General features: G+C 35.1%; 1 protein-coding gene and 1 long non-coding RNA gene across 2 annotated transcripts; both read left to right on the forward strand.

Moving 5' to 3' along the window:
- Positions 1-8,894: 8,894 nt before the first annotated feature.
- Positions 8,895-9,431, forward strand: LOC120172039. Its single transcript, XR_005520929.1, has 3 exons — positions 8,895-9,123; positions 9,213-9,285; positions 9,393-9,431. It is a non-coding gene; the product is annotated as an uncharacterized LOC120172039 (long non-coding RNA).
- Positions 9,432-9,439: 8 nt separating this feature from the next.
- LOC120172037 lies at positions 9,440-10,891 on the forward strand. The gene is made up of 2 exons (XM_039179612.1): positions 9,440-10,292; positions 10,416-10,891. Exons 1-2 carry the CDS (start codon positions 9,538-9,540, stop codon positions 10,636-10,638), a joined length of 978 nt encoding a protein of 325 aa, XP_039035543.1. The 5' UTR covers positions 9,440-9,537; the 3' UTR covers positions 10,639-10,891.
- Positions 10,892-11,464: the final 573 nt, after the last annotated feature.

Raw genomic sequence — 11,464 nt, forward strand, 5'->3', positions numbered from 1 at the left:
CCTGGCAAAACATGACCATGACAATGTGTGGTAATATTCAAAGCTTTTACTGACCCCATTCCGCCTTCAGGTATTTCATCATCTGTGAATGTTATGTAATTGTCAGCGGCTATATGTCCCATAATTCTGTCAAGCTTGTTGAGGGATATATCTTCAGGGATAAAGGTTTGATTAAGCATTTTCATCAAGGCATTTCTGTGTGCTTCTGAATTTATCAATAGATCAAGAATAGAAATCCGCGCTTGCTGTTTATGTAGCTGTTCAACCACACTATATTCACTATGTTTTAGGAATTTTAAAAATTCTTGCGCTTGTTTTTCTGTTACAGGCTTATTGAATGCTGGAGGGGATTCATCATCAAATATCTTTTGGGGTATTACCATGGCTTTTCCTTTTGCTTTCACCTGTTCTGATGCATTTAATGTTTCGGGAGAGTAACATCTCCCACTTCTTGTAAAGAATCCGACTTCACTCACTGCTTCAGACGTAGAATCCACACTCTGTATTTTCTTTTCTGTTTTTCCTAGAGAAACAGATCCTCCTACCATTGAAACATTGGTAGTATAATTCCAAGGTACCCTGCGGGTTTCTTTATATGGAAATGGTAAAGGAGTTGTGATAACCACTTTCGGCTTTGTTGGTGCAGGATTCACTGTAGATGATTTTACATTAATAATCACGGAAACACTTGTTCTCTGATTAGGTTTAGAATATTCTGATAAGCAAACGTTATCTTCTCTTTTCCCTGGTTCTTCTTCAAAGAATTCTATCTCTTTGTTATTCATCAATTTTTGCACCAAATCCCTAAATTCAGGACATAGTTGAATTTCATGTCCCTTCTCTTGATGATATTCACAATAATTCTTGCCTTCATTATGCTTTGGCCTGAATTCTTGTGGAATCATACCGGATAAGGAAAGTTGTTGAAATATCCAACCAAAAGGAGATTTAATCTCAGAAACGTCAGTTTTGCTTTCTTTCTATTCTCTTCCTGAATTGCGTTCACATTTTTATCTCCATGATTTGGCAGCTGATGATTTGATGTAGCTGGTGAATTGAATTCCAACTTTCCAGTGTTGATCAAATTTTGAACCACCCTTTTGAATGCCAAACAGTTTTCAATAGAATGACCCGTAATTCCTTCATGGTAAACACAGTGCACTTTTACATCATACCATGGAGGGAATGGTGGTTGCATGGGAACCAACGGATAGGGCCGTATGACATCTGATTTTAACAGCGAATTATAGATCTCAGCATAGGGTACTGGTAAAGGTGTAAAAGACAACCTTTCACTTTCCCTTCGAGATCCTCTGGACTCTACTCGATTAGTGTTTGTTTCTTCTTTCTTAACCCTTGGCTGTGTTATTGTAACACTTTTCGAAGTATCCTTGTTGTAAGAGTTTGTATTGATGACTTTGTTCTCTTTTTTTCCGGTACATAGGTCTTTTGGAACTAGTTCCCTCGTTTGATTCAATTTTGCCACTTTTCAAGACATTTTCAATGAGTTCTCCAGAAATGACCAAATCTACAAAATTTCTGGTTGCATTCCCCATTAGATGACTTAAATAAGGAGCCTTTAAAGTATAGACAAACATTATTGTGGCCTCTTTTTCTGATAGAGGTGGCTGAACTTGGGCTGCTGTGTCACGCCATCTCTGAGCATACTGTCTGAATGTTTCGTTATTCTTTTTCTCCAAATTTTGGAGAGTCTATCTATCAGGGACCATATCTGTCACGTGGCGGTACTGCTGTAGGAATGCCTTTGCCAGATCCTTCCAGGATCTAATGTTGGCTTTGGTCAGTTGAGTATACCATTTTAAGGTTGGTCCTGTCAAACTATCTAGAAAGCAGTGAATTAACAATTTCTCGTCTTTCACATGTCTTTGCCATTCTACGACAAAACATAGTAATGTGGGATGAAGGGCATGTGGTACCATCATATCTCTCAAATTCAGGAACTTTGAATTTGATTGGGAGGATTAGGTCTGGAACAAACTCAACTCGCTAGCGTCAAACCCATAGAATGACTCAGTTATTTCTACGGATTTCATTCGTTCTTCTAAGCTCATGATCTGTCTGGTCAATTCTTCATTTACTTTTTCTTTCTCATTCAGCTCATTCAAATCTGGGATTAGATGCTCAGCATTAAAATCCCATATTTTCACATCTGATATAAGTGGATTTTTGCTTGAAGATGCAGGATCCACTTGTTGATTTTCATGTGGTTTGGCCTCTTGAAGTGTTGATGTGCGGGCATGGATTTGTATAGGTGTAGTACCAGAGTGATAAATTGGTTCCAGTGGGAAACCTAGAGGATACATAGGTTCTTGGTCAAAAGACACAGGATTTTCATGAATTTTCCCCAATGGTAGCCTGCTTTTTAAACATGTCTTCTATTTTCTGCATCATGCTGTCTTGTGAGTTTGCAATACTGACTTCAATTTTCTCTAGCTTAATTCTCATCTCTGCTTGTTCTTTGTTATGTTGTTCCTCAATACGTTGTATTTTATCCTCCATAATTTTCTTAGTAGCTTGTTTAGTACCGTAGTGATGTTGTATTTCTCGTTTGGCCAGAATAACTACGATTGAAAATTCTTTTGATATTATTTTTTCAAATTTTAATTAATGAATGTTATCTTAATAAAAATTATACATAAAGAAAATAATGCAATGAATAATGAATGTATGCAAAATGCATGTATGTAAAAGGTATTGATCCCAAAAAGTTAACTGTCATAGAACAACTTCCATCGGCATACAAAATTTTCTTTATAATAGTTCATAATTACAGATATGGCGTAGCTTTCCTATTAAGCGCTATAATTTCTTTTATCAACTAGGTCATCTTCTTTCCATACTTGGAAACTGGATCAACGTGATGCTCAATTATTTTTGCTTCAACAGCTAGCTCCCCAACATATCTGGAAACTTCGCTCATTTGTACCATGGCCTCGAATACCATATTGCTTCTTTCTTCACTTCTTTCTATATAGAAATCCGTCGATTTTTGCCATTGTTCATTTGTTCCCTCGAGAGTTTGCTCTAACTCAGTGATTATGACTTGACAATTGTGCAGAGTTTTTTCAAGATCTCTAATGCGTCTTCGCAGTGAAGCACTCTCCTCATTTCTTTCTTTAAGATCAGTAGGTCCTAGACGAACATTTTCTTGAAATAATGACTCTTCAAGTTGCAAAATGTAAGCATTAAACTCTGAGTTTTTGTTTCTAGACTGATCCAGATCTTCTTCAAGTTTTGTTCGTGCTTCTTGCGTCCTTTGACTAAGCTTCTGGATTTGAACATTATTTTTTCTGCATCTTTGCATCCAATTGCTAGCTACTTCTTGCTCTACCTCAAGTCTGGTGTTGAAATTCCTCATTTCCAGCTCCCATTTTTCTTTTTCAACATCGAACTCTTCAATCCTTTGGACTCTGACTTCAAGTTCGGCAATCAGATTGTTCATTTCAGATTCAAATCCCTTGAACATGGTATTTTTCTCACCTTCAAATTTCTCAAGCATGTCGTTCTTTATCTCTTCTAATTCTTTGGCTCGATCCCTTTCTCTCAGCATTTCATTCATGATCTCGTGGCTTTCAGCTTTGTGATTTATAATTCGCTCCCTTCTGTCAACCTCAAAATCTTCCATTTTCTGCTTTCCTTTCTCAAGGCTTTTGAGCAAACAACTATTCTTTTCTTTCAAATCTTCAACTCGGCCTTTCTCAATATTCAATTCTTTGGTCATCTGTGTTGTTGCTATGCTTGATCCTGATGCTCTCCGGGATTTTTATAGCTCATGGTAATTTTTCTTTAACGTTCTGAACTCACCATCAACTTTTTCTTTGTTTTCTCTCAGTATTGCACATTGTGCTGAATGAAAGTCAACGTCAACGCCCAACATAGCTTTATCTCGCCTCATTTGCTCTAATTCTTTCGACCAACCTTCTCTTTCTGCTTCAAACTCAACTCTTAGGATTTCAATCTCTGATGGAACCACCTTAATGCGATATTCCATAGAGATATCCTTATTTTGGTCTGGTAGAGGAATATTTTCATTTTTTCTGATAGATCTCCATTCCTCATAATCAGGAGTTAACATTTCTTTTGCTGCTTTAGCTCGGATACAAATAGTTGTTTTCCAAGCTGTAAAGGCCTCCATGATATTTCTTTTATAATTTTTGCTGTGGAATGCAAACTCAGACGAATGTAATCCAGCAGTGACAGGAACAAATTGACGACCTTCATACTGCATTATGACCAGAAGTGGTGCATATCCGATTCCTCCCCACAATCCGAGCAACATCACCCAGTTGTAATCACCACATTTGTAAAAGAATTCCCTTTGGATTTACCACGGGGTTCGCCAAACAATGTCATCGCTTTGCAGATTTCGAAAGGCATTAATCCACATATCTTTCGTAATTTCTTTCGGCCATTCTTGCTCTAAAAATTCTTTCAATGGTGAGTAGTCCGTATTAAAGCGCCGGTATGAAACCTTTTATGTCCTCCAAAAATGGCTACGGATCCAGACATATAACAATTGGGCACATCCTGAGAATCGTCCACCTCCTAGCTTTCTACAAGCGTTTAACGATCTGAAAGTCTCTGCTAGAATTGCAGAAGAATGATTAACCCTTTTTGGTAGCTGCTCAAACAAATCTACTACTGCAGCTTCAATATATCCCAATACTTTTGGGAAGATGACCATACCATACATACCCAGAGCAAAGAGATCGAATCGTACTTTATCATCTGGATGACTCTGAATAAGTTCTTTAATGTTGGTCCAAGCAATGCCTTCACTTTCGCCCTTTTGTTTTGTACGGGATACCACCCATTTCTCTCATACTCCGGCAAGCTTTACTAATTTAACTCGAAAAGGTTGAGTTTTAATTTACCTTGAATAAATTCGATTCTCCAAAGCCCCTTCTATATGTAGCAAAGTTGTGTACTCTTCAATAGTAGGAACCAAGTCCTCCTTATTGAGAGTGAAGCAATTGTACCTTGGATTCCAGAATTGAATTAGGGCTCGAAGTAAGTCATCATCAACTTCGACATAGAGCAAATGTGGGATGTCCCCGTAAGTCTGATAAAACTGTAACTTTTTGTTTGAGTCCCAACTTTCCCAAATGCCTCGCAAATCTTGCATATAATTTCTTTTTAGCGAAACTGGAGCATAACTGACTAACTCATATACATAGTCATCTTGCAGACTGTCTCCCCCTTGTCTTTGTAAGTCCTCAGCCCACTGTCTTACTTATGAGTTTGGAACTATTTGATTTGAACACTTTTTATCCATAGATGAAGGTTTTCCAATGAGACGATTAACACGAGGATCAATGCCTTTTATCCTGTATGATGCTATGCAAACAGAAGAAATAAAGAACACACAAAAAGAAATGAATTAGTTCACATAATAAAGGAAAAAATTAATTTAATAATAATGTTTACCTAAATATCTTTATTTAAACATGCTTTCTTCATACTTTAAATAATTTAAATTCACATGCAATTTATTCAGTAAGAAAATAAATAAATAAATAAATAAAAAGGAAAAATTAGAATTCATTTCTCCTGTGTACACCTATTTTGGACAAACTTTCGACATGGCTTCAGATCGGAAGAGTTTCTAGGGTTTATTATATGCAGGGTTTCAGATCTAAGAATAAAAGGTACCCGAATTATCCTTGTTAGTGCCCCTTGGGCTGTTAACCCTCAATCCTAGTCCATCACAGACTAAAGTGGATCGAGTTCAATTCGAGGGGATACACTTCTCTATGCCTGACACGGAGAATAAATTCCCACGAAGACATAGAGCATATAAACCCCGAAAGCTACTTGCTAGGTCTGACACGGAGAATAAATTCTCACGAAGACGTCACTTTTACTCCCACTTAAAAGGGACAAGCTTGATTAAAAAGCTTATGTTATGCAATGCATGTGTTTGTGTGTGAGGAGAAATGTTCAAACCTCTGACAGACAATAAATAATAAAATTTAATACTTGAAAAATAAAATAAAACATTAATAAAACAATATAAATATTATGAAAATAATAAATATATATAATTTTTTTTAAAATAAAAAAATTAAAAATTAAATATATGAATTTTTAATTTCTAATTAATAGAGACAATTTATAATTGATTTTAAAAGCTTGACCAGTCCCCAGTGGAGTCGCCAAGCTGTCGTAACCGGTTTTCGCTCGGGCACGAAATTTTTAACTTGGCGGGAAAAATAACACGAATAAATAAATGATTTTGTTTTAAAAAATATTTTAGGAGTCACCATTGACCTTTTGGGTCAGGAAGGTCAAATACCTAAAAACAATCTTTTAAAATAGTTTTGAATAAAACATAATTTAAAAGATAAAACTGATCTGCATATAACACAAAATTTTTAATAAAAAAGGATTCGTGGTCGATTACGTCACCCCTTTAACGCCCAAAATTTGGTACTCATTAATTATAATTTGTCTCTATTATTATAAATTTAAATATTCAAAAATATATTTAATCTATAATTATGTCATTTCAAATTTACTGGTATAATTATAAGAAAATTTATTAATTTTTATATAAATAAGATATTTATTTATTTATAAATATCAGAAAATAACTTCTAGGTGCTTTAAGACAACTCTTTTCTTCGATATTAAAAAATAAATAAATATAAATAAAATATTTCTTAAAAATAATATATATTTTATAGGGTAAAAATATCAGAAAACGGACTTCTAGGTGCTTTAAGACAGTCCTTTTCTTTAATATTATTAAAATAGGATTATTATTATTATTTTATATAAAAAATAATTCATATACAGATTTTAATAAAAAGAAAAATAAAATAAATAATTATTTATTATATATATATTTGTAATAATAATACTAATAATAATAATAATAATATATTACAAATAAACATATAAAATTAAATCAACAACTAAAATGAATGAAATTAAAACTATATAAAAATGATTAATAATTTAAAACTAATGACTAAATTAGAATATATTAAAAATAAATATCTAATTCGTAATTAATTATATAAAATTTCAGTGGCTAAACATGCTATTCTACCCCTTTATTAATTTAGTGATTAGATTAAAATTATATCAAATTCGTATATCAAATTAAAAGAAATTAAAACATATTATTCGGGGTTTAAAATATTAATTAATAAAATTATGAGGGCTAAATCAGTTATTTTACCTAAAATATATATAAGTAAATCAGTGACTAAATTATAATGGATAAAAATTAATAGATTGAATTATAATATATATAACAATATACTATAATGATCAAATTGCAAGTTTTTAAAGTTACAGTGTCTGCGGGAATAGTTTATCCATGCGCGAAATTACACAAAGGCCCTCACCAAAACTACGTCGTTTTGATGAGGGTATTTATACCCCATTATAACCGGCCCTCCGGGCCAATTCCTCATTTCTCTCTTTTCTCTTCTCTCTCTAAACTGAGAGAGTTTAAACTCTCTCTCGCTTCTCTCTAAATTCTCCTCGCCTGAGGGGAAACTATCATCGATCGACCGCCACACTCCGCCGTCGACACCGTCGTCGGCCACTGTCACCGGTGATCGAAAAATATAAATTTATACCAGAATTTAGCCCTTAAAACCCTAATACCAGATATGGCTTTAGTTTCTCCTAGAAGACCTTTAATCGGAGTAGATCTGAAAATATACCTTCGGGGTTTGGTTATTTTAGGAGACGGTTACTTTTCTCCGCAGTAAGACTCTCGACTTCTTCTCCTTTTTTCTTCAATTTGGTGTTATCTGGGATCGTTGGTGTAGATACTTTGCTATCTCTCTTTTTTTTGCTATCTTTTTTCTTCTTATTTTTTTGCTTGCAGAGAATCGGTGGCTTTTATAGCCACCACCGGTGATGGCTTCGGACCGGTTATGATGGTGGGTTTTGGTGAGTTACCGGAGTTGTGGTGACTCACCGAGGAATGGCGACGCGTGTGCGGCTGGAGTGGCTCTTCTGGAAGCTTTCGACGGGCGTGGCAGCGGTGGAGCAACGTGGAGATGGTGGGAGTAGCTGCGGCGGCGGCGTGTACCCTAAGGTATCATAACCCTAGGGTTTTGTCTAGAGAGATCTGGATCGTTGGATCAAAATTAGATCCAACGGTTGAGAAGAGGAGCGGCGGCTGGGGATGAGATACAAACCCTAATTGGGTTTTAGGGGTTCAATTAGGCCTGGATCAGGTTGGGCATGTAAATGGGCCTCCGGGACTGAAGTGTAATATAATAATAATAATAATAATATAATTATAAAATAATAATAGTAATAAATAAAATAATAACAATAATAATATAAATAAAAAATAGATAAAAAAAAATTAGTATCTTCAGGTTTATCTGATTTTAATCTATAATTAGGACCTTATATTTTGTATTCAAACCTTAGATTTAAATCTTTCACACTTTAGTATTTTAATTTAGAGAATAATTCAATTTGACCCTCGCATTTAGATGCCCAAGAGTACATTTCGATTATTCGATTCAATAATTGGTAATAATAATATTTAGAACTTTAACATTAGATTCTTCGTAATGCAGTCCTTGAACCTTTTGTAATTAGATACTCTGTTAACATAATTAATTAGGTTAATAATTAGAACCTCAATTTTAGATTCTTCACAACTTAATCCTTAGATCTTTAATTAGATAGTCATTTAACATAATTGATTAGGTTAATAAATAGAGCCTCCACTTTAGGTTTAATTTCACCTTAGTCCTTTAATTTAGGGAATTCATGCAGGTGGGTCTGCTTCTTAAAAATAGTGCGCCAGGCTTTGGTTCAGAAAGGGGATGAGTGGAGGGATCAAATTTGGGGTTTGCAGGACGAGGTAGATAAAATGGTAATTGAAGCCTACAAATTGGTAGGCTAAAATCTGCTTCTGTCATTGGATCTCTTCCTCTGGACAAAAGCAAAACTTATAATGCATATTGCTTCCCAAGAGGAAAACTCCTCGACATTTACCGCAAGCTAAAGACTGCTACTTATTTTGACATCCTGTCTGACGAGATGGATCATTTATTACCAATAACACAAAAAGAAACTGTGGAGCCTTTGGCTTTTGTTCCTCCTGATGCAGAAGAAGAGGTATGCTGCTTTTAATCTGATTTAGAGAAGTGTAGTCATATTTATCCTTCTATGTGGTTGCATAAAATATGTTTGCTTGATTTTTACAGGCTGTCCTTGGAGATATATGGAAGGGAAAAGCTACAAGCAGTGGAGTGTTGTACAACTCATATAGAGACACAAGTATGGATCCGGATTTTTTCTAGTGTGCTACCAAGTAAATAATTAGATATGATTGAGATTCTCTCTTTTTTTTTGTCCTAATCCAGATGTTGCTGAAGTGATTTCAGGTGAAGGGAAACAAAGTTCCTTGGTTAACAGGGAGGATGCTGAAACATGTGACCGGTTCACAGGTAACTGTGACGAAGGGTAGGAAACTATCATTTTTAGTTGTCGACTATCAGCTGTTCATTGAGAATATATTCATGATTTGTTATGCTTGTCCTTACACAAATGAATAGTTCAAAAGGTGGGCTGAGACGTGTGTCACCATCTGATATAGATGTAACCCAATTCAAATTGTTACAGGAGCAGCAACATCTTCATCTACAGATGCCACATTCTCAATCTCTGCAATTTCTTCTTGATCAATTGCTGCAGCATCAGATGTCTGGTCCTGGTTACAGTCAGCACGTATTCGATGCTGCTAGAGACAACAGACTTGATCAGGTTCAGTTACGAAGGCATATCTTGAGTGAATCACAGCAGAATTCACATGCTTCAAGTCACCTGGATTCATCACTGGAGCAGATCATCCAAGAAAAGATTAACCAGGGTGCACTCCAAGGGCAACAAGATGAATTTTTTGATTTAATGTCACAGGCAAAGTATGGCAATATGCTTCCTTCGGAGCATCAGCTTCGTCTTCAACAAGAACAGTTTCAAGTGCAGCAATTATCAATGGCACTGAGGCAACAATTAGGAATGGAGGGGGATAGGAGGCTTGCTGGTTCATTGTCTGCTGATGAAGTTCGTCAATTTGTTGGGAATCCTAGCAATCCTCATCAGGCTCATTCTGTGGGGTTGAATGCTTCAGATAATTACCAGCAGAGGCTGTCACCTCTTGAAGATCCTTACTTCAATAGACAGAATCATTCTTTGCAGGACCTACCGGAGCGAGGGAATTTCGACCCCAACTCTACAGCATTTGGCAGGTTGAATCTCCCTGCAGTTGCTCCTGGGATGAAAGTAGAAAATGCAAATTCTATGGATCTAGCTGAAAATCTTTATAGGCAATCCAAAAACCAACTTGGTCCTTTCTCTTCAGGTAATCACTCTCTTGGCCAGCATGTTCCATGTAATGCATATGCTTCTCATCCTGGTGCAACGGAGAGCTTCGACTCTAGGAAAAATGTGCGGTTAGAAAATAGTTGGACCATAAAACAGATGCAACATTTAAATCTTGAAACAGAATTGCAAAGAAGGAAGTCTGAGGTTGATTCAAGCACTTGGGCATCAGCTGGAGGGGTTCATGAAAACTCTAAGAAAGCTTTAATGGACCTTCTTCAACAAAAACTTGGTATTCAATCTATGTAATCATCAGAAGTAGATTGTCAACATTCTACTTCATCTTCTAAGGGGAGGGAAACCTTTTGCCCTGTTTCCGAGCAGCAAACTTTCAGTTTTCCTTTTAATCATTTTCCAAATCAGGAAGTTCACGTGAATTACTTATTTCCGGAAGGCCTTCAAAATTCTGATTCAAGTGCCTTGTTGCAAGATCATTTGCATGGAGTTGCTGTGAGTGGTTATGTCAACCAAATGGTTAATTGTGAAAGATTTCCTCTTAAAGCTGGTGTCGTAACCGGTTTTCGCTAGGGTACGAAATTTCATTGGCGGAAAAAGTAATGTGAATAAATAAATGGTATTTTAAGGAAATGTTTGGAGTCGTCATCGGTCTTTTGGGTTAGGTAGGTCGAATACCTAAAAATCATCTTTTAAAATAGTTTTTAATAAAATACCATTTTAAAAGAGTAATTGGTTTGCATTTAACCAAAAATTCATTCTTTTTAGTAATAAAAAGAGATTCGTGTCGGTTACGTTTGGGGAATGATTAGTTCCCTCATAACGCCCAAAATTGGTACCCATTGTTATAAATTGTCTCTATTAGTGAAATTTAAGAATTCAAATATAAATTTAATTTATGATTCTATTATTCCAGATTCAATTAGATAATTCTAAGGAAAAAAATAATTTTTTATAAAACTAAAGTAAATATTTATATTTTTAGGGTTTTATAAACAGGGTATTTATTTATTTAAAAATATCAAAAAATGACATCTAGTTACTTTAAGACAACACATTTCTTTGATATTAAAAAACAAATAAACATTAATAAGAATATGATAAAATAATTTAAATAAAA

The sequence above is a fragment of the Hibiscus syriacus genome, unplaced genomic scaffold, assembly GCF_006381635.1.
Source record: "Hibiscus syriacus cultivar Baekdansim isolate YM2019G1 unplaced genomic scaffold, ASM638163v2 tig00111841_pilon, whole genome shotgun sequence".
In the NCBI taxonomy this organism is placed as follows: Eukaryota; Viridiplantae; Streptophyta; class Magnoliopsida; order Malvales; family Malvaceae; genus Hibiscus; species Hibiscus syriacus.